Source organism: Motacilla alba, chromosome 23 (assembly GCF_015832195.1).
Source record: "Motacilla alba alba isolate MOTALB_02 chromosome 23, Motacilla_alba_V1.0_pri, whole genome shotgun sequence".
In the NCBI taxonomy this organism is placed as follows: domain Eukaryota; kingdom Metazoa; phylum Chordata; class Aves; order Passeriformes; family Motacillidae; genus Motacilla; species Motacilla alba.
In genome coordinates, this window is record NC_052038.1 from 4,289,533 (window position 1) to 4,313,054 (window position 23,522).

The following is a 23,522-nucleotide window of genomic DNA, read 5'->3' on the forward strand; positions in this document are numbered from 1 at the left end:
CACCTCCAGGATGCCCCTGGACCAGTCCCACCAGGATCAGGGAGCCGTGCTGCGAGGACAAGGCACAGACAGGGAAAAGGGAGGGACGGGAGGGGGGGTTCTGTCGCGATCTGTGTTTGCAACAAAATTTGCCTCATCACAAAAATTGTGTCAATAGCATCAGGTTGTTTATGGGGGGGTGAATAACAGGGATGTGTGTGAGAAATGGGGGTGGAGGGCTCGTTCCTTATCAAGAAACCTGGAGTATCAAAAATAAACACGCTGCCGGAGCCCAGGCTGTGGGGCTGGCTGCTGTGGGAGGCTGGTGCCGGCTTTGGGGTGGGTAACACAGCATCCCCCCCCATTCCACAACACCCCCCTGGCCCGGCATCCAGAGAGGGAACAAAGCTCCGGGAACGATTAATCAAGTGGCTTAATAAAAAAAAAAAAAAAAAAAAAAAGTATAAATCCCTGAGGGCTGCGTGGTGCTGGTGGTGGTGCTGCTGCCGAGGAGCTGGCTCTGAGACAGCCACCGGGAGGGACGCGCCAGCCCTCCCCTGCTCTCCTCTCCTCTCTTCTCCTCTCCTCTCCTCGCCTTGCCTCTCCTCTCCTCTCCCCGAGCTGCTGCCACACTTGGTTCATTCCAGCTGCAGAAGCTCAGAGCCTTCCATGCGGTGGGATTTTTTTTTTCCTCCTCCCGGGCTGAAAAAAAAAATTAAGGGGGAAAAAAGAAATAAATAAAAATCACAAGCCTGACCCGATTCCCCCTCACCTCCCCCCTCCTCCTTCCTTTCTCCTCTTCATCCAGCCGAGCCGAGGACTATCCCAATCGCCGAGGGGAAGGAAAAAAGGGGGAAAAACCCAACAGCGGCAAGCAGCAGACCCCCAGCACGCCCCATTCCTGCCGCTGCCCTTTGACATGCAACCTTCCTTGGGATGGGACCGGCCGGGATGCAGCTGCAGCTTCGGAAGGCACTGGTGGCAGCTGGGCATGGTGGCACTGCTGGCGGCGGAGGGCAGCGCCTGGAGCCGGGCACTGCTGCTCTCGCTGGGGCTGCTGGCTGGATCGGCCATGGGTGAGTGAGAGCCGCGGGCAACTTCGGCGGGAGCGCCGCCGCTCCATCCCCGGCTCCGGGGGCAACGGCGGCGCTGGACCCCGGGCGGGAACGGGGTGCGGGGGGGTGGCACTGGGGTAGTGGCAATAGGCTGGGTGGCACTGGGGTGGTAGCGTTGGAGTGGTGGCAGTAAGGTGTGTGGCACTGAGGTGGTGGCAGTAGGGTGTGTGGCACTGGGGTGATGGTATTAGGGTGGTGGCAATAGGCTGTGTGGCACTGGAGTGGTGGCACTGGGGTGGTGGCAGTAGGGTGTGTGGCACTGGGGTGGTGGCACTGAGGTGGTGGCATTGGGGTGTGTGGCACTGAGGTGGTGGTACTGGGGTGATGGCAGTGGGGTGGTAGCAGTAGGCTGTGTGGCATTGGGTTGGCGCACTGGGGTGATGGCAATAGGCTATGTGGCACTGAGGTGGTGGCACTGAGGTGATGGCAGTAGGCTGTGTGGCACTGAGGTGGTGGTACTGGGGTGGTGGCACTGGGGTGGTAGCAATAGGCTGTGTGGCACTGAGGTGATGGCACTGGGCTATGTGGCACTGGGGTGATAGCACTGTGGTGGTGGCACTGGGATGATGGCAATAGGCTGTGTGGCACTGGGGTGGTGGCATTGGGCTGTGTGGCACTGGGGTGGTGGCACTGTGCTGTATGGCACTGGGGTGATGGCAGTAGGCTGTGTGGCACCGGGGTGGTGGCACTGGGGTGTCGGCACACTGTGCCCTGGCATCCTGGGCACAGCACGAGGGTGTTTGATTCAGACCTTTGGAGCTGCATCCTTTGGGAGCAGCAATTTTTTCAGCGCTGGCGTGTGATAAAGGGTGGCTCTCCATGATCTCATTCCCCTGCTCCGCTGGGTCAGCTTTGGGATGAGCTGCTTCAGGAGCTGGTGATGTGCAGGATGACTGTGAAAAATGCCAGCACTGCTCTCCCCTCTGTCTTTCCCTGGCGTCTTAATTCAGGATTTCACTACCCTGCTGCTTGCCCACAGCTGATAGAACAGATTTCTGGATGCCTTGCATGAAGATGGAAGCACTTTCCTCCTTTTCCTGCTGCCTTCTCAGTTGAATATCTCTTATATATGAGCTCGCTGGCCTCAGCATCCTGCTTTTTATGAAATATGCATGTTTGGGCTTGAAAGCAGAAGAAGACTTGAATTTGGGGGCAGTTTGCTTGTGTCTCCTGCCTCATTTCCGCAGCTGCCCTTGCAGCCAAAGCAGATCCAGGGAGTGAAGTTTATTTCTGGTGTAAACAGCAAATATTTAGGGACTGTCCTTCTGTGTGTGTAGGAGGGGGAAGAGTGGGAGAGCCGAGTGCTTGGCAGTGGCTGCTCTCCACACTGTGCAGTGCCCCGATTTCCAAGTTTCCAAGTCCTGTTGTCTTGTCTGCTGTATCCTAGGCTGGAGGAATGTGTGTTTGGGTGTTGATGTGTATGAAAGCTCCTTGGGGCTGGGGTTTTTGTTGGTTTGTTGGTTGGTTTTTTGGGTTTTTTTTTCTGGAGGAAAAACTTTATCTGGAATGCAAGACTGATTTTATTATGTAAGGCAGGTTTCCTTTCAGGGGCTGGGGGATGAGGATTAACTGCTGCTCCTGAGCACTCTTGCAGTGGAGCTGAACAGTTCTGCTGACTGGGAGCATCTGTCAGGAAAGGCTGTAAACCCACCCAAACAACCTACGGGTCCCTAATAAAGACTGAATGTTTATTTTGGTGGCTATTTTTCATCTCTTCAGCGTGAACATTCAGCCTGTGCACAGAGGAAAACCATTCCAGCAGCTTCTGTTGAGCTTTCCTCATGTGAGCAGACTGATGGAGAGATACCTAAATCTCAGATTTACTCTACCAGGGGCTTACAGCTTTTTCTCTTCTTCTGAGCCGTCTGTGGCTTATTCATACTGGATCTTCCAGGCTTCACTCTGTACCTCGCTGAGCATTTAATCCTTTCTTCTCAGGCCCCTGCTCCCTCCTGTCTGCATTTTGAGCTCTCTGTTCTGGATCCTTCAGCCAGAGGTTGATGCTCTGGGTTGTTTTGCTTTGTGAGCAGAAGACCTGCGAAAGCCTTTTAAACCTCAGATGTTTTTTATCTGCACCAGAGCCAGAGGCATTGATCAATAAGTCCCCTCTTTAGATGCTGAAACCCCAGCAAGGATGGTTTTGTGAGAGCAGGATGCCAACTTGGGCGTCAGTGCCTGGCGCTGGGTACGCAGGGAGGGAGGGGAGGCACCCGCCCTTTGCAGGGTCACGGTGGGTTTGGGGTGCAATCCCAGGAAATCAGTTCAGCCTGTGCTGAATGCTGAACCCCTGTGGAACAAAGTTCCAAGAGCTCCAAGCTCTCCCGTTCCGGGGCTCTGCAGAGAGCAGTAGCCAGGAGTTCCCATAGTGTGGCAGCAGAGCCGTGTGTGTGGAGCCACCAGCCAGGAGTTCGACAGAAAAAGGGGGAAAAACCCTGCTCCCATCACATCAGCTGGGCCGTGCCTGCCCAGAAATGGCCTCCTGAAACCCAGCACAGGGTGTGGGGTGCCCTCAGTTGCTGCCATGCCCCAGGGCAGGATAACAGAGCTTCCCTTGGGGCAGTTATGGAGCTGGAGCGGAGGGAAGGTGGTGCCTGGTGATAGAAGTTTATTGTGGCTATGGAAGTGCTTTGTGAGGTTCTCCCTTCCAGTTTGATGTTTATTGTGCTAAGGAAGTGCTTTGTGAGGTTGTGAGGTTCTCCCTTCCAGGCTGTGGCTCTCCTGTGGCTATGAAAGTGCTTTGTGAGGTTCTCCCTTCCAGGCTGAAGTTTATTGTGGCTGTGGAAGTGCTTCATGAGGTTCTCTCTTCCAGTTTGATGTTTATTGTGGCTATGGAAGTGCTTCGTGAGGTTCTCCCTTCCAGTTTGATGTTTATTGTGGCTATGGAAGTGCTTCGTGAGGTTCTCCCTTCCAGGCTGTGGCTCTCCTGTGGCTATGGAAGTGCTTTGTGAGGTTCCCTTTTCCAGGCTGTGTCTCTCCTGTGGCTGTGGAAGTGCTTTGTGAGGTTCTCCCTTCCAGGCTGAAGGCTGCAGTGATGGTTTCACAGGGATAAGATGGGCACAGGGCACTGGATTTGCCGTTGGCTGTGGGTTGGTGGTGAGCCCTGCCTGGCCTCTGGAGTGTGATGATTCTGGAACTGTGTCCATTGATTCCCAGCCAGGTGGGCACAGCAGTGCTGCTCACCCCTTCCTGGTGCTTTCTGGGGAATCAGCTCTGCTCCAGCACTGCACAGGGTGCATTAGGGGCATGTGTAGGCCCCGTGGGTGTGGATAAACACAGATAAAATACATTTTAATGGCCTATTATAAAAGGGTCTTGACACCATTATTTACACACTGTGCTTTATTATTCAGCACCTTGCTTGGTACTGGGTTAAGGGAGGATGCACCAGCTTGAAACACCAGCTCATCAATTTTAAACCCCTGTAATTTTCTTTTTTCTTGATGGAAAACAGTTTTTTTTTTTTCCAGACTTCTCTTCTGAACAGTGGACGAGCAGGAAGCTGCTTATGAATTTTGTTTATGAATTCAAGATGTGGGCAGGAACAGAGGGCAGAGGAGGTTTCATTGCAGGGGTCTCTGCCTGCACTGATAATTCCACTCCCCTGAGGGACCACAAGTGGTTAAAGAACATTCCCAGTTGTTTCTAATTAGGTGTGGACAGTGCTGGAAATGTGAGGAGGGTGTTCATAGGAGGTGCAGTCAGTAAATCTGGTGGGTTCTGGATCAAACTTGAATGAAAGGCTTGAACTGGAGACTTTCCTGTCCAGAGGCACACTGAGAGCACAGAGTGAGATGTGGGAAAACCAGAGCAGATTCCTGGTTCGAGCAGCACCTTCCACAGCTGTGTGTGAAGCAGGTTCATAGCCTTGGTGTGCTCTTCATTTCAAAATGTTGGCCCCTTCAGTTCCTGCTCAGGATGTTCTGGATCCATCCCTGAGCCATCCTTGCCTGTGGAAGCTGATGTTGTGTCTGCTGTGGGTTAGCACCTGAGCTCCACCTGAGGTGATTTTGGGGAATTCTCCCCCAAAAGTCCAGGAACTACTAAATGATCCCACTCCTTGTGTTCAGACAGAGGAAGTCTCAGGTTGTTGGTGAGGAAGGAGGAGCCTGTGGGATTCCAGGAGCTCTGAGAGCACAGAGGGCTCTCTGATGAGCCTGCCCAGCTCCATTAATCAGCACCGAGGCCTAACGAGCTTTGCTGAGCCCAGAGCGAGCTCAGGGGATGGGGCTGCGCCCCCACATTGTGCATTTATGCTGTAAATCATCCCCTTCTTTTGTTCTCCTGTCTTCAGTCCCCACTTGTGAGTTCCCAGTGAGGAACATCCCCATCCAGCAGCTTTCCCCGTGGAAGTGTGAGGGGGGAAAGAAGAGCCCTTGCTGAGCTGTGGCCAGGACTCTGCTGCCAGCTTTGTTTGAGATCTTTGGCCCCCAATTCAGGGAATCACAGAACCGTTCTGACTGGAAAAGACCTCCAAGGTCACAGAACCCATCCCCAGCCCAGCAGTGATGGTTTCTGCCCATCCCATCCCTTGTACCCATCCCATTGTTTGGGGCAGACGCTTCTCTGTGCTGGAAGTTGTTCCTTGCCTGTCACTCTGGTATTTTTTTGCTGTGGCAGCTGAAGAACATCTCAGCTTTCCTCCCCAGCCAGCTGTGCCTGTCCCCAGGAGCCTCCCAGGGAAATTCTGGGTCCTGCTGAACTGTGCCCATCCCTGGGATGCCTCCCAGAGAAATTCTGGGTCCTGCTGAGCTGTGCCCGTCTCTCAGAATCCTCCCAGGGAAATTCTGGGTCCTGCTGAACTGTGCCATCCCTGGGATGCCTCCCAGGGAAATTCTGGGTCCTGCTGAGCTGTGCCCGTCTCTCAGAATCCTCCCAGGGAAATTCTGGGTCCTGGTGAGCTGTGCCCATCTCTCAGAATCCTCCCAGGGAAATTCTGGGTCCTGCTGAGCTGTGCCCATCCCTCAGATTCTTCCCAGGGAAATTCTGGGTCCTGCTGAGCTGTGCCCATCCCTGGGATGCCTCACAGGGAAATTCTGGGTCCTGCTGAGCTGTGCCCATCCCTGGGATGCCTCACAGGGAAATTCTGGGTCCTGCTGAACTGTGCCCATCCCTGGGATGCCTCCCAGAGAAATTCTGGGTCCTGCTGAGCTGTGCCCGTCTCTCAGAATCCTCCCAGGGAAATTCTGGGTCCTGCTGAGCTGTGCCCATCCCTGGGATGCCTCCCAGGGAAATTCTGGGTCCTGCTGCTCCCAGGAGCAGAGCTGGGTGTTGGCTCCTCTGCTGCTGCCTCCCCCTGCCAGGAGCTCCTGGCAGACCCCAGGATGGCTCTGGGGGTGGCATCCATGGATCCCATGGATGGCTTTTTGTGTCCCAGGTGTGGCTGAGTGTTGACATGGGGATGTCAGTGCTGTGGGGGACATGTCCCTGTGCAGAACTGAGCATTCCTCACCCAGGGAATGGTTCCCGCTCTCAGCCACTTCCAGCAGCATTCCAGGGATTTCCAGCCATGGAATTATTGCTGCCCTTCTCTGCTTTCTGAGAGCCCAGCTGGGTGGGAAATGCCAAATTTCACAGCTGTGCTTCTGTTCCTGCTGCTGCCCTCCCAACCCCTGCCAGAATTTGGCCTGGATCTTGACCAGAGGAAATTGTTATGATAATGTTGAGGGTTAGTTGGGGGCAAGGTCAGGCAGCCTTAACTGGTTTTGAGCCCATAGCATTGCAAGGAAAGTCTTTTTAACTCCATTTTTATCAGGAGTATCCTGAGACACAGGGCTGGAGTAATTTTTCACAGGCTTTACTGAAATTATAACAAAGCTCTGTTTAGCTGAGTGGATTTTAAATAATACTTCTTTACTCTCCTCCATGTTTCCAGGCATTGGGAGGTTCAGAAACACCATGAATAGGCCTAAATTTAAATTAGACTTTTTTTTTTTCCAACAGAAAATAGAGCAAATTCAAATGGAAGGGGAGAGATAAGACTATAAGGGCTACAAAAAAAAGGGAAGTGATTAAGTAGTAAAGATTCTCTACTGCTGGAATTGTGGAGTGCAGCATTGAGCTGTCTCTTTGACATCCACAGCAGCCAGAAATGTCAGAGATGGTGGAATCCCATTGCTTGGCTCCAACATCCAGTGAGGAATGCTGGGAAGGGAAAGGGAATCAGGATTTAAGGGGAGTTTAAAGCAGGTGAGGCTTTTTGCTCCACCTGGGACGAGGTGGGAACCATCTATTCTGCCAGGTAACTGAGGTCCAGCTCTGTGGTATTTTCAGGGACCCCGTCGAAGGGAGGAATGATGAATCTGACTCCGTGTTCTTAAAAGGTTAATTTATTATTTTATGATCTATATTATATTAAGAATACTATACTAAGGAAGAGAGAAAGGATACAGATAGGAGGCTAGAAGATACTACTGAAAAAGTCATGACTCTCTCTGCAGAGTCTGACACAGCTTGGCCCCTGATTGGCCACTAAGTAAAAACAATTCCCCTGTTGGATAAACAATCTCCAACCATATTCCAAAGCAGCAAAACACAGGAGAAGCAAATGAGATAATATTTTTTTTTCCTTTTTCTCTGAGGCTTCTCAGCTTCCCAGGAGAAAATCCCAGGCAAAGGGATTTTTCAGAAAATGTGACGGTGACACAGCTCAGTATTTTCATTTGCAATGTTTCCCTGAAGTCAGTTTAGTGAGAGCTCCAGTTCATCCTTGTCCTGGAGATATTGCAGGGCAGGAGCCCAGCAGGGAGGCTCTGATCCCACCCCAACATCTGAGAGCAGAGACAAATCCCTAACCAATGGCTCAGCCTGATCTCCAGAGGTTCCTTCCAGCCCAGACCACTCCATGGAGTAATTCTGCTTCATGGAGTGCCTTGCACGAGGTTGTTTGGGTGTCACCATCACATTTTCTAAAAAATCCTCTTTGCCAGGATTTCTTCTCCTGGGAAGCTGAGAAGCCTCAGAGGAAAAGGAAAACAATTTTATCTCATTTGCTTCTCCCGTGTTTTGCTGCTTTGGAATGTGGTTGGAGATTGTTCATCCAACATGGGAATTGTTTTAACTTAATGACCAATCATGGTCAGGCTGTGTCAGGACTCTGGAAGGAGTCGGGGGTTTTCATTCTCATTCTTTGTAGCTTTCTGTCTGTATCCTTTCTCTACTCTTTAGTATAGTTTATTATAGCATTCTTTAATATAATATCATATCTATCATATCATAAAATAATAAATTGCCCTTCTAAGAGCATGCAGTCAGATTCGTCGTTTCCTCCTCTGTTTTGGGAACCCCGAAATTACCACATTTTGAGGAGTTTGGGGCAGCTCAGCTTTAACCACAACATCGCTTTCCTGGTTTATTCCTCAGTCCTTCACCAAGAAACATGAGGCTCCTTGCTGTGAGGTGATTCCAGTGCAGCTCCAAGGTTGTTTCCTGCTCTGAGGAGAAGGCTTGCATGGCTTTCAGTGGAATTGGGGGATGGAGATGAAGCCAGTGGAAGCAGCGGGCACAGCTCTGTGTTCACACAGCGTTTCTGGGCGAGGGAAGTACAGTGCAGTTATGAAAAACGATGTTCTGTGCCTGCAATAAACAGGATGCAGTGCAGGAATCTGCAAAATCTCTGTGCTGCCTCCGTGCTCTGCAGTGGCAGCCAGGGCTGCTGGTGGTTAATGTGTAATTGGGACAATCCCATTGATTAAAGGAATCAAATTAACTCCGTTTCAGTGTCTTGGCTCCATGGATGCAGCCAGAATGGAGACTGCAGGGAGCTTGGATGAAATGATTTTACACCTCCCTTGCATGAAAGTGGAAGAGTTTCTTTGGGTGGTTTTCCCTCTTTTTTTAGTGGGATTTCACAGTGCTTGTGTGGTGTTTCTTCTTCCCATTGTCAGGTGCATTCCCTGGCTGAGCTCTCTGCAGTAATTTCCTGTCCTTGCAAGGCACAGGCATCACCTGTAGGAATGAACTCCCTGCTTTTGAGTGCACAGTTGGGTTTGATGGATGGAAAGAGAACTGGGGGCTGTGTCAGATTCCTGCTGCTGCTGGTGATTCCCAAGGGGGCAGAAAAATCATGGAGTAAAGAGGTGTGATGCTGTGACTTCCACTGGAAGAGGATCTTGGAACTGTGGCTGCCAGGGAGGTGTGGGATAAGGGAGTAATTAAAAAAATCAAATCCTGCCCTGTTGCTGACTGCAAAAATCTGCTGGGGAATGAACCCCTGGCCTGTATTTGGGGGTGAGGGTTTGCAGAGGGGTGCAGGATGTGGAATGGGGTGCAGGAGGTGGAACAGGGTGCAGGAACACCCGTGCAACCCCTGGTGTTGGTGTGTGAATTATCAGCAGTGTCATTACCTGCCCAGTGAGGTGTAAACACCCAAAATCACAGGATCAGTGAGGTTGGAAAAGCCCTCCCAGGTCACAGAGTCCAAGCTGGGACCAATCCCCACCTTGTCCCCAGCCCAGAGCACTGAGTGTCACATCCAGGCCTTCTTGGACACCTCCAGGGATGAGACCCCAAACCTCCCTGAGCAGTTCTGATGTCTGACCACCCTTTCCATGCAGAAATTCCTCCTGGATACCCCTGGACGTGGCGGCACAGGGAACATTCTAAACTATCAACAAGTCTTGTGTGTAATTCTGGAGTGCTGGAGGGCTGTGGAAGAGGTGGAAATCACAGCCCAGAGAGGCTTTCTTCCAGTGCTGCTGGAATTCTGCTTGCCAAGCAAGGACTGCCTTAGGAGGACACAAGAAAAAGGCCACCAGTGCCAGCCTGGTTTGTGTGGGCACCACCTGGGCAGGACTGGAGCTGCAGCCAAGTCCTCACCAAAAAAAAGTCTCAATCCTTGCTGATGTTTCAGCTTCTTCCTCTGTTAATCCTGCGTGTCCTCAGAAGGCAGCTCCTCTTTCCATCCAACCAGCAGGAAACCCACAGCATCCCATTTCCTGCTGGTAAAAAGGCATTTCCACTCCTGCTCCATTCCTGGGCAGAGCAGTGGGTGCCCCAGGAGGTGCTGGAAGTCAGGGAAGGAGGCAGGAGCAGGAAGGCCTGGCCAAGGTCACCCAGCAGGAGCAGCCTGGATGTCACTCCTGCGTCATCCCACGCTGAGCACCAGCACGGGAATGTGATGCTGCAGCTCCTGAGGTGGTTTTTGAGAAGCCTCCCTGCTGCAGATGAGGTTGGAGCTGTGTCTGTGCAAAGGCATTTCACAGTGGCTACACTGGAACAGAACAATTCCTGCATCCATTTATCAAACTGTCTGCGATTCCCATTTCCAGACAGATAAAACAACGGTGAATCTCAAATAAAGGTGTCTTTGTCCAGAACACTTTAACACAAAAGGAAGGGAAGATTTGTTCCTCTGACCTCTGGAATGGGAAGTCTGTTCTGCCCTGGTGAAATGGCTTTATTTAGGTTTCATCCACCTACCTTGGTGCCACCTGCATTTGTTTCAGTGGAGCATTTTACCTGGTCCTCAGCTGTCACTTCAGTGCAGAGCAAGGCACGGTCACAGCCTGATAATCCCAGCCCCAGCTGCATTAGGAGGTGCAAGGAGGGCTGGAATAGCCAAGAAAGATGAGTTAATCACAGGCAGAGAATTAACCACAACTGGGGATTTGCTGCTTCAGTGCTCTGCTGTTATTTGCACACTCCCCTGACTCGCAGGAGTTGTCAGAGCCCAGTTCCTGCTGCCTCCCATGGCTGGGGGCACTGGGGGATCCATCAGGGTGGGAGCCTCACTCACTCTGCTTCCCTTCCCCATCCCTACAAGAGGGATAAGCAGAATTTGCAAAATGATTTCCAGATGTATTCTGCAGAGGGAGAGATCTCGGGATGTTTGTGAGGAGCTTTCAGCAGGTACAAATTGCACCAGGTTGATTAACTGCTCAACTTTTATGTGCTCTTGGTTCTCTCCCTTGATTGCGTGGAGTGAATTCAACCATTTCATGTACAATTTGGGATTAATTGTGAATGACATTTTGAGGTGAAAGTTGTCTGTCTGCTACTGAACTTCCAGCAGTATTGTCAAAAAAAGTCAGGAATAAAAGCAGCTGCAGTTTCTGTTGCAGGAAGGATTTGCACAGCTCCTGTAATTTGTACAGAATTGCCTTTACACTTTTTATACCTTTAGATCCATGTTTTATGCAAAGACTGCAGCCTTTAAAAGCAAAGTGTGCTCACTAGAGATGGGGAGGTAGGAGGTGTGCACTGAGAATTTGCCAGATGCATCAGGGAATTGGATCCTGGGCTTTAGAAAAGCAGGATGTTGGCAGAGAGGATGCTCTGGACCCTCTGAATTTAACCTGCCACACGCTCTGCCTTTGAAGCAGTTGCTTAAATTATGTGAGCTCCAGCTTCTTGTCTGTGGAGGGGGGAAAGCAGTGCTGTACTAATAGTATTATCTAATTAATTATGAAGATGAATGCCTGCAGGATGGCAGAGATCAAATGGAGAACTTGTTTCCTTGTTACGGTTCCTGTTATTTATCAGCAGTTCATCAATATTTTGTTTAGTTAATTTAGTGAAAGCAGAGTTTGAAATAAGATTTTTTTTTTTTTTGGTGGCATTTATGTCATTACTTTTGGAGTTGCATGGCCTGAGGTGGAGCTTATTCCCTGAAAAACAAACAGGAGGAGTGGGATTTTAGGCACAGGAAGTTTGCTGAGGAGTTTTGTGGTGGGGAGTGATGTGGTGGGGTGTGGTGGCTCACAGGGGGTCACATCCTGTCCCCAGTCCTTCCTCTTCCACGAGTTTAAATCCATGAATCCCAGCAGGATTCTCCCCTCTTCTCACTGCTGTGGGCAGAGGAAGCTCTGCACCTTGCAGGGGCTGTGGAGAGCTGGTAAACTCAGGGGTACAGAAAATTGCAGCTCATTTCTCCTCTGACAAAGACACAATTCAATGTTCCTTTCCCCTTTATCCACCAAATAATAACACCCAGAAAAATACATTTCCTCCTGGAAAGGGGAGGAAAACATCCCATCCTGCAGGAGGATAATGGAGCTGGTGCTTTTCCAAAGGCAATGCCATTTTTAAAGATGCTCCTTGCATCCCACAGCATATTGTTTATATCCCTCTATTGTTGTTTTGTCTCCATTAGGGAAAGGTTAGGCAGGGATCCTGGACACTGGGCAGCTGTCAGCAGCATTCCCAAGGGGCTCTCATTAAAGTTAAGCACCACTTGGGCTGTTAATATTAAAATAAGGTCCACCTGCTGGAATAATGAAGGGTTTGAAGGATGGGGAGTTTGTCCCTCATTGTGTGGGGACTTATTTTCCCAGTGATGCCTTAGGATTTTAGGGTTTTTATTTTTCATATATTTGTAATCCTACAGTTCTTTAGTGTGGAACTCTAAACTCCATACACAGCGTGAGCTGCTGCTTTCCCATTTTGGTCAGACACAATGTCATGGTTTGGCATGAGAGATATTTAAGGAAATATCAAAATTAAACCTCAAAACCTCAAAATTAAACCTCAAAACCTCTACACACACCAATTCCTCTCCAGGCCTGGCAATCAAGGACACCTCACTGCCTCAGGCCCTGAGAGATAGAAACAAAAGTGAGTTGGGGGCAGCAAACTTGGGGTCAATGACTTCATTAGCTGGAGCTGGAATTGGAACATGAACCCCCAAAATGCAAGTGGACCAAAATTACAAAATTTGAAAACCTGTGACCCATTGTCCATTTTTTTGGGTGTAGCCCCCTGGGGGGGGGCTTTGTCTGCCCTAAATGCCCCTGAAGCCCTTCAATAAATAGAACTGCTTTTTATTCCCTTTATTTTCTCTGGCCTGTGTTTTTAGGTAGCCCCAAAAGGCATCCCCAGCGTTGGGCCTTCCTTCCCAGGGTTGGGTTTGGCACAAGCTCTGAAGGCAGCAGCCCTGGACTGACCAGAAGGACAATCTGTCCCCTCTGAGGGCTCCACGTCCCTCTCTGCAAGGCTCTGGTGTCCTGTCCTGCAAATTCTGCAGCTCCTCAAACAGTGTTAACCCAGCTGCATTGGAATCTCTCTGCTTTGGTGGGGGCTTTAGTGGAAATCTGTTTGAAAAAGCCCCATCAGGGCTGCTGTGCTGAGGGAGCAAGGTGTGGAATTGTCCCCATGCTGTCAGTGGAGCCCCGAGATAAAGCCCAGGGTGGGTTCTGAGTGAAATTCTTTGCGATTTGATCCCAAAGGGGAGAAATTCTTCCCTGGGAGGTGGGGAGGGGCTGGGATGGAATTCCCAGAGGAGCTGGGGCTGCCCCTGGATCCCTGGAAGTGCCCAAGGCCAGGCTGGATGGGGCTTGGAGCACCTGGGACAGTGGAAAGGGTGGGATGGGGTTTAAGGTCTGGTTTGGGTGGGATTGGATGAGGTTTAAGGTCTCTTTTGGGTGGGATTGGATGAGGTTTAAGGTCTCTTTTGGTTGGGATGGGATGGGATGAGATTTAAGGTCTCTTTTGGGTGGGATGGGGTGAGTTTTAAGGTCTCTTTTGGTTGGGATGGGATGAGGTTTAAGGTCTCTCTTCAACCCAAACCATTCCAGGATCCTCTTTTTAACTTTGCCCTGGTGTCTCATTGACCCAGGGCCCTTCTCCAGTGGCACAGGCAGGGCTGGCTCTGACCCTGGGCAAGATCTGAGGTAGAAAAACCAACCCTGCAAGGTCCCTGCTGTTGTCACCTCTTGGTAAACACCTACAACTTCTTCCTCCTGAATTAACTAAATTCATTTAACAAGAGCAAGTTCATTTTGCTGGATTTAAAACGCCGGCTTAGGGGAGGCTCTGTCATTTGTTCCTCCTGGGAGCACTTCCCAGTCTTAAATTAGAGAACAAATGATGACCTTTCTTTACCCAGGAGTCCAACACTGAGGGCTGTTACAGGGAGTTTTTTGCCTTTTCTTCCATGAAATGCAGTTAACAAATGAGACTTTTGACAAAAAATCCCCAATTTGAACGTAGAAGTCGATTCAATTCACCCCCTGTTAGCTCCTTGATTGAGAGCTATGTAGATTGAAGAAGAAAGGTATTGATCTGCTTTGGGGATTGAAAACTAAGATGAAGTGGAATATGTCTGTGGGTGAAAATGAGGTTTTAAATGGATGGAGGAGGCGAGAGAAAAATAAAATACAATGTAATGTTAATAGGAGGGAGTTTTGGGTTTCTCTGGTGGTTCTACAGAGGTGGACAGGGCACAGGATGCAGAAATTGCAAAAGTAATGGAAAATCAGTGCTTGGCACTAGAGTTTTTCTAAGTTGGGTCAAAACAGCACAGAAAAAATCTGGTTTTGGGCTCTCAGAGCATCCATCAGTTCCCAAATTCTGTTTGGACAGAGGAACATCCCTTGTTGAACACAGCTCCCAGCTTTCAGTGCCCACAGCTGATCTTCAACATCCCCTCCAAACCATTCCACCATTCCCTGAAATAATAACCGAGGTTTTGCCATTGTAAACGTGAAACTCGCATCTAAATGGACTGAAAAATTCAGTGTAATTGAAATGTTTCACTCTTTCTCCAGATAATCTGCTAGGAGCCTTTTGTAGCTATTATTCTTTGGGGCATGTGACTGGCTTGTTTTTTTGGCTCATTGGGTGAAGTGAATTATTAACTTTTATTTATTAACTTTCCTCTGTACTGTCAACTCCAGGTGACTTTCATTGATTGCTCAAGGTGACAAGGAGGCATTAGGTAATAAATATCAAGTGCTGCAATACTTAAAGGAAGTGAATATGAAAGTGCTGTTAACGGAATCAAGTAAAAATTGGATTTATATCCTAACAAAAATTCCCAGGAGAAATTGCTTTCTGTTGGACTCTTTTTTTTTTTTTTTTTGTAATTCAAATCCAATCACACAAGTGTGAGCTGTTGTAATACAATTGCCTGGCAGAGGGGTTTGTTGGAGGATCTCAGAGCTCTTGTAAACACACAGAACATTTCACTCGGCGGAGCGTGGGGAGATGAGAATGGTGGTGCAAGAGTGAAGAGCTTTTAATAAGTGGAGTCTCTGCTCATTCCGAGTGATATTTTTAATTTAGTTCAGATCTGGAGGTGTAAGATGCTGGGGATGGCAGCGGATGAAGCGGTTTCTTCTGTTTTGGCTGCTGCAGAGCTTCTCTGGGTCCCTGGGGGCTAAAAAGGGTCTGTGGCCTCTCTGCAAGCACCAAAAGGGGGCCTTGTGTAACTTCTGGGCTCTTAGGTTGTAAAAAATGCATGAAAATACAAGCTGGTTAATGAACTGATGTGTAAAATCTAAGTTAGAATCCAAAACATGGTGGGAAGGGGGAAGAAACCCCATGGAGCTCCCTCAGATCAAAACTTTCCAGAGCAGATTTCCTTCTAAAGGAGCTCTCCCCACTGTGCTCTCTTTAAACCACCAGGGAAAGGATGGAATTGTTGATATTGGGAGAATTCCAAGGGCTGAGGGCTTGTAAATTCTTAGGGAGATGGGATTTGGAGCCCAAGATCTCTCTTGGGCCTTGAGGGAACATTGAATTTTACAGCTGGACACAGAGCTCCAGTGGCAAAGGGAATTTGAGCTGGTTTTAAGTGTTCAGTGGTGACAAGGGGAGACCAATAATGAAAGATTTTCATGAGGAATTCTTGAATTTTGGCTCCACTGTGACTTGGGATGGATTTCACCTTGAACCTTACTTCACCCTCTTCAATTTTTATTTTCTTTTTTTTTTTTTTTAGATAATCCTGACACCTGAGATGAAAATGCCTTTGAGCCCCCTGGATAAACCATTTAAATGCAAATATTATTTTACTGCAAAAATAATTGAAATACAAATGGAAAAATTTGTTTTGGCGATAATAATTAGCACCTTGTAAATGAGACTGAGTAAAAATGCTGCACATGAGTGGGAGTCCATTTGCAGACACTGGGAAAAAAGTTTCCCATCAAATTACCTTCTGTTTTCTGAGTTTAATTTCAGCTGGGGGTTGAGATGATCTGTGTCATTTTTACAGATTTCTGCAGTGGAGGTGAGAAAAAATGAAATCTTTGCTGTGTTCATCTTAGAGAGAAAAAAAAAGAGTAAAATTTTCAGAAGGTTTTGAATCAGGCTGAACATTTCAGTTGAGCCTCAGACTCTCAGGACAAGATTTTCAAGGATATTTAGATGCCAGAATAAGTGGAGACTTGCCCTGGGGGAGGTTTATAAGGGAAATGTGGCTGCACAGCTCAGGTGGGGTTAAGAAGGCTCCAGAGGGTCATAAAATATTTCTAAACCTGGGGCTCTGAAGTTCCTTTGAAAAGGAGTTGTGAACTTGGGTTTGGTTTTGTGGCGTTTGTCACAAAGGGGTCACCATAGGGATCAGTCAGAGCCTCCCAGCTTCCATCTCAGTGCCTTAACCACGTCTTAAACCATATTTTTTTTGAGGATAACTCTTGGTTTGACAGGAGAGGTGCAGAGGAGCTTCGAGGTCCCTTCCCAGGCGAAGCATTCAGCAATTCTGTGCTTGAATCCAAGGGCACTGGAGGAGCTGAGAGGCCCCCGAGGGAAGTGCTGGGAATTCCCAGTGGGGCTGTTCCTCACCCCAGAACCTGCTTGAATTGGTCAGTGCCTGTGGAGTGCTCTGGAGATGGAAACAGCTCCAGAAGTGCCTGGGTTTATCATTCTGCTGACAGTGGCTGTGGAGAGGAGAGGCGGCGCTGAGGGAGCAGCCAAAACTGATTAAGAGACAGCTCTGAAAGGGAGAGGTTTGAAGGAAGGAAATGGCATCCCTGGAGAAAGATGTCTGAATATCCTGGCTGAACACTGGGATAACTTCCTGGAGCTGAGCAGATGATTCCAGGTGATGGTTGCCCTGTCAGGAGGAGCTGGAGCTGCTCCCTGTGTGCCTGTGCTTAGCAACTGAGCCTGGGCACGTCAGAGCTGCAGCCCCAGCTGCCTCTGGAATGGTAATTTGGGATGAACCATCCTGCTGCTGCTGCTTTCCCCAGGTTTCCAAACCCTGCTGCTTCATTCCTTGACCTTCAGGCTTCCTTGAACACCCCCAGCAGCTTTCTGGCCCTGCCCTGCACAAGCCAGGGGAGCTGGCAGTTGAGGGGGATACTGGATTTGTCTTTCCAAACAAGCTGTGGGGTCTGCTGGTAGATAAAACCAGCACTGGGAGATAAAAGAAACCATGGGAAGGATTCCATTGATTGATGAAGGATATTTGCTTTTACAAATAAACTTTAGGTTGGCTGAGAAATGAAATGAGACATTGAAAGATGAAAGAAGCAATGGGGAAGAGAAACCCCTAAATTCCGTAAGAATTGAAAATGAAAAGGGAGGGTTGTACATTAGAGGGGAATCTTTGGGATCAGGTGTTCTGGGAAGTCTGAACCTCTCAAGTACCTCGGAAATGGGGAAAGAGAGAAGGGAAATGCAGCTGGGAAATTGGGATAAAAAGGAGGCTGAGTCCTCCAAAAACTGGAGAGACCCCAGGGGAATGCCCCATGGCCTCTGCCTTTATTGGAATAAAGTTCAGGACTCCTCTGTCTCCTTTTTGGACATAAACCTCTGGTGTTTGTGGATGAGTTTTCCTAACAGAGTGAAACCTCTCGGGGTGTGGAAGCTTTGCCAGGAGTTTTCCAGCCCAGTTTTTTTGTGCTTGGGGTGTGGGTGAATTCTGTGGATGTGAACAGCTCCGGTGACACAGCTCCAGGATTTCACCTGAATCTGAAGCTGCTGCAGTGCCACAGGGGCAGGACTTGAAATGTGGAACATCTGTACCAAGAAATGGATTTGCTGAGAAGTGGAGAGGGCAGAAACCTGGGATTGTGTTTAAAGTCTTATCAACTGGGGCTGCTTAATTTGATTTTTAAAGCATTACTCTTCCTGGGGCGCTCAGGTTTTTTGTTTGCTTGGGGTTTTTGGGCTATGGATATCTGAACTCCTTCAGCCCAGGTGCCCTGTGGAGATCAGTGGGCCTGGCAGAACGAATGTCCCTTGTTCTCAAGCCCAAGGCATCAAATAAAGTCCCTTTTGTCACAGCACAGACACACACGTGGTTAGATGGGGCCAGCAAGGAGCCAGGGCAGCACAGGGGATTTGCCTGGTTTGCTGTGCCCGCAGAAAGCTCAGGGGGTGGGTGTTGGGCTCTGTGCAGTGCTGAACACGTCTGGATATTTCTCCTGGACACATCAAAGAGTCTCTGCCACGCTGAGGGCACTGCCAGTGCCAGCCTGCTGCTCACAGAGCTGCCCTCCTGTCCCTGGGGAAGGAAATGCAGCATCCGAGCCTGGCAGGGAGCTGGGGTGGTCCCTTCAGGGGCAGGGACAGCAGCCAGGCCCTCCTGTCACCCTGCTGGCTCTGCAAAATTGTTCCTCAGTTTTTCCTGAACATTTCAAAGAAATTTTTCCTGATATCCAACCTGAACCTCCCCTGGCACAAACTCCCTTTTCCTGTGTGTGTGTGTTTGTTGTTTTCAGGTGTGTGGTGGCTCACTTGGGGCTTCTGTGGAATCCCAAACATGTGTAGGAATTTTCATAACTGTCCAGGACAACATTTTTGATTGGGAAAGGAAGGGAGAGCACACTGGGGATGACTTTTGCATCTTTTGTTCCTCTTCTTCCTGCTTGGGAAGGCCTGAAAATGGAATTGCTGGGCTGGAGCAGTGCTGGGGTGTGGGAGCTCTGCAATAACAGCTTGGGCAGCACCAAAAGGGACAAAGTGGTGGCAGGGGGCAGTGAGGGACCCCTGGACTGGGAGAGAAGGGCTGTGTGTGCCCAGAGAGCTGTGGTGTTTGGGGATTTGTGGAGTTGTGCAAATCTGAGTGTCCTCACTCGAGCTGAGCTGGGGCTTGTGGTGGTGTTTGAGGGTCCCCAGGATGAGGGAAGAGATCAGAATCTTGGCTCCATGTTTCAGAAGGCTGATTTAGATACTATATTTTATTAAAAATGCAATACTAAAACTATACTAAAAGAACTAGAGAAAGGATCCATCAGAAGGCTGGAAAGGAATAGAATAGAATGATAACAAAAACCTGTGACTGACCAGAGAGTCTGATCCAGCTGGACTGTGATCAGTCACCAAGCAAAAACAATTCACATGAGACCAAAGACCTGTTGGTAAAGCATCTCCAGACCACATTCCAAGCAGCAGATAGTTATTGTCTACATTTCTTTTCTGAGGCTCCTCAGCTTCTCAAGAGAAAATCCCAGCGACAGGATTTTCATAAAATATCCCAGTGACAGGGGCTTTGGATTCTTCTGGGCTTGGCAGTGCTGGCAGGAGCTGAATTCAGCTGAAATGCACTTTTTCTGCCCTTGCATTGCCCAGCTCATCCCTCCCCGTGCTCCGAGGGAGCGGGCTCAGGCTAGCTGAGATGGAAATCATCCCCTTGATGATGCTCTTGGATCCACGGGCTTTTGATGAAGTTCTGGTTAATGGAATGACTCTGCATTATTTATTACCCAGCAGGCTTTGATAGCAGACTGGAGGTTAAGCTCCAGCTCGGAGAAGGTGAATCCTGAGGGCAGCCAGGCTTGCATTGATCAAGTGTGGAGGTATTGAATTCACAGGGAACCCCGACCAGGGGAGAGAAAATGATGCATCTGACTCCATCTTGTCAGAAGGCTAATTAATTACTTTATTGTGAAAAACGCCAATCACTTGTTTCTAAAATTTTACAAGTTTAATAGTAATAAAATGGTTATGAAAATAGTAGTATAATTGGAGTAATAAAAATGTGGACAATTGGGATTAGGACAATAGGAGACAATAAAAACAAAGTGTTAGGGACAGTCCGGGCACCTATTTCTGGGCAAAATAAGCCAGAAAAAGGACCCACATTTACAGAGGATTAACCCTTAAAAGCAACAGCCTGTTGCATATTCCTACACCTCATCCATGATACATAAATTCCGTTCAAACCAAGGATTCTGTCTGGTCAGTGTCAGCTTCTTCCTCTGAATCCTGATGGTGTCTTCAGGGCTGAGCAAGGTGGGAAGAGTTAGTTTGTTCTGATAAGGGAGCAATAAATTCTCTTTCTCTGAAAGATTCAGGTGTCCTGTGGCTGCTGTCTGGTGCGAGTACCTCATTCCTTTCTTTAAAAAAAAATCCCACATCCATAGTTTCTGTTTGAACATGATGTTATCACCTGAAACTCTGTTTAACAACTACTTGAGAAAATTAATTCAGCATCACTTTCTAATGTAAAACATAGAATATTAATTTTAATATTTGCAAAAAGCCAATCATAAAATACACATTTTTCACGTTGCATTCTACTTTTGCACAAACACAGGCACAGCAAATGAGATAAGAGTATTTTTGGGAAGAGTTGTGCCTTGCTTTTTTCTGCGCAGAGAAATGTGGCTACACGGAGGTGCTTTCCCTGTTTGCTCACTGAAATTGGGTGAGGCAGAGAGTCAGAGCCGGGCTGGGAGTAAACTGCTCCCTGGCTGTGATCAGCTGTGATGGCTTGCTAAACCACCCTGTAAGGAGGCATCTTGAGTGCCTGATAAACGATGCAGAGCGCTAAACAACGGGCACAGGAACGTTTTTTCCTATTTAGAAGGCGGTGCAAACAGTGAGGAGTTGGTGTGTGTGGGTTTGGAGAACTCAGAGCAGTGGGGTGAGGTGAGCGACCCTTGGAGGTGCTGCTGGACAAGCCCCTGGTGTTGCAGCGTTTGCCTGTGCATTTCAGTTTTGCTGGGGAAAGGTTTTTTATGTGCCTGTGGCTGCGGAATGGGCTGTAGAACAACACGGAATAACAGCGTTTCTGTGTGAGGAGCAGTAACTACAGCAAATGGCAAAACCCCAAACTGCTGCATTAGGGAGGAGGCAGCCATGGATCCTCCATAAATGATGCTGCTGAGAGCAAGGCACTGTGCATGATTTGATATTTGTTCCCACTGAATTGTGCAGTGACCATGCATCAGCGTTTGCTAAATTAGATTTTGTTTCTGCTGAGGAACAAAGTGCAGCGACTTGTATTTCAGGAAGCACTTCAGAGATAAATTCAGTCTCTCTCTCAAGCATTGCCTGGATAATAACATGGTGTAAACCAACAGCTACAATTCTTCCTTGGTTTACACCCCCCTGGATCTGGCCTGGGATTGAAGTTTAAGGGATTGCAAGTAGGAGGAAGATGATTTTTCCTGCTGGTTTCCTTTGCACTTGTCACGTCAGAGAACGCCTTTGTTTGTTATTGTTGTTTACCTCCTGGCGGAGGGGGGAGGTTTGTAGTGACACACTTTGGATGTTCAGGTTTATCTCAGTCTGGAGCTGCTGGAATTCCCTGTCAGGCAGGCTGGGAGGGAGCAGCAGCCAGGGCAGCCCATTCCTGCCCTGGAGTGTTGTTTATTTGGAAGGAATAACAAAACCCTGTTGCTGTGAGTGTTCTTCCAAGGCTGAATCTCCTGTTTTTCCTGCACATAACCTGGTGGGTTTGGTCAGTGTGCAGTGACTGTCACAGTGCAGTGACTGTCTGGGACACTGGGCTGAGCTGGTGCTGCCCCAGAGCCCAGCCAGCCCTGCTGCTTCAGGGCCCTTCTAAATCTGCAGTGACTGGCACCAGAACGATGCTGGCTCATGTGTCGAGATGACTTTGGATTTACAGTGGAAATAAAACCTCCCCCGAGCCTCTGCCTCCACTCCTGGAGCTTGTCCTGTCAAAAGAACTCTGCTTTGGAGCACAAGGATGCAGTTCCTGCTCCTGCCACCCTTCCTTTCTCTTCATGGCAGCCCCACAGTGAAGCCCGGGGGGTTTGGAGCTCTCCTCTGCTCAGCTGATATTTATTTTTCTCTGCAGTGTCTGGTCACGTTAAGGTTTGTACCGTGCGGATTAAACTGTGTGTTACAAACTGCAGTTCTTCTGTGAGAGTAGTGCAGAGTAAATATTCCATCATTTCCCTCGTGAGGAGCCCAGGGTGAAGCCAGTTAGTCTGGGGATTGTTCAAAGAGTGCCTGTTGCACAAGAGAAGTCTTGGAAGTGGAAACTTGGGTAAAACAATGTGTGAAAAAATTGAGAAATTGTCATCATCAGTGAATTACCATTGGTGGTAAAGATAAAGATGTTTTCTCAAAGTGCTGTGGGTTTCCTTCAAAGATTCAATGGTTTTGGAGGTGTTTTCCAGCCGAAATGATCCTGTGAGGATCCTAAATGGTGATCCCCTAAATGATGATGATCCCCTCAATGATGATGCCCTCAATGATCCCTTGTCCTTGTGTGAAGTTCCTGCAGTGAAGCAGCTCTGAGGGATTCATTTCAGGGACCCACTCCCAACAAACCACTCTCCAGAATTGAGAGGAGGTGCTGGCAGAGCCCAGCCTGGCCTCAGCTCTGTTTTCCTCCATCACAAATGGGACAAATGCCCACAAACCCATCCCTGTGATGAGCCCAGGGGGTCCCACCCTCCGGAATGTCAGCCCATGGAGAAGAGATGAGGAGCTGGAATTCCCACAGCAACACACCTCAGCTGGGGGGGATGATGCAGCATTCTCATCTCTGGGGGGAGGAATTGAAGGTGCCTCGTGTCAGACTTTGGAATGGGGAGAATGTGCCAGAAATTTTGGGAGAATTGTCCTCTGTCAACCCCAAATCCGCCTGGAACTTGCCAGCACAGGCACCGGCGCTGCCCTTTCATATCTTTCTACTTATTTGTGCTCCTGGGCCAAAGGGATAAAGGGAATTGTTTCTGCAATCTTCACAGGAGAAATTTTGAATTTCAGATAAGGTTTTGTCAGTCAAGGATGAGCTGAACTAACTCAGACCTGGAAGCAAATGATAGAACACATAAATTCCCTCAGCTTCCCGGATTTCTTTCCGTGCCTGATGACTTTTTCCAGCAATGTCCAATATAAATGAAGTTCTCTGCTATTACAGCTATTACAGAATATATTACTGCCCAGTTTGGCAGCTTTTGCAAAGCTGTGCTTTGTTTGCAATAAGCAATTTTCTTTTATCTGTGCCCAGAGCACCTCTGGGTCAACATCGTGAACATGCAAATATTTCAGTAGATTGATTGGATACATCATAAAACTCTGTCTTATTTTTCTATTATTTATTTGTTCTTTCAGATAGATTTATGTCCATTTGTGGCACAGGCACTGGCTGGGGAAGGATGGGCTGAGTTTGTGGATTTTGGAGCTTCCATATGACCTTGGAAGTGTTTGGAACATGGTGTCTCTGACCTTGACTTTCTTTCCTGAGCTTTGTGCAGCCTTGGTAGCTTTTAAACCATCAGGAAATTGAGAGATACAGCCTCTTTAATTTCCCATTTGCCTTAAATTGTTCTGATGAACTTATGATTAAAATAAAAATGAGCAGGAGGGCCAGTTCAATATCGCCCTGCTGCTTATTGAGCGTCGCTGAGGTTGGAGAAAGGATTCGACTGAATTGGAGAACAGAGATCGTGGATCTTTGGTTCTTAAACCAAACTGGGCTTCATTTTACTCCTCTGTGATCACAGGAATATTCCCACTGCTGTGCAGCTTTCTGGCACTGAGCTTTTCCAGTGAACTCCCCAA

General features: G+C 48.6%; 1 protein-coding gene across 1 annotated transcript in view; it reads left to right on the forward strand.

The window, feature by feature from the left end:
- The first annotated feature begins 664 nt into the window (after positions 1-664).
- CSMD2 (CUB and Sushi multiple domains 2) overlaps positions 665-23,522 on the forward strand; it is a 238,525-nt gene continuing 215,667 nt past the window's right edge. Inside the window, exon 1 of the mRNA XM_038161173.1 lies at positions 665-1,055. Coding sequence (XP_038017101.1) covers positions 899-1,055 — 157 coding nt within the window. The 5' untranslated portion in view covers positions 665-898. The remainder of the gene's footprint in view (positions 1,056-23,522) is intronic.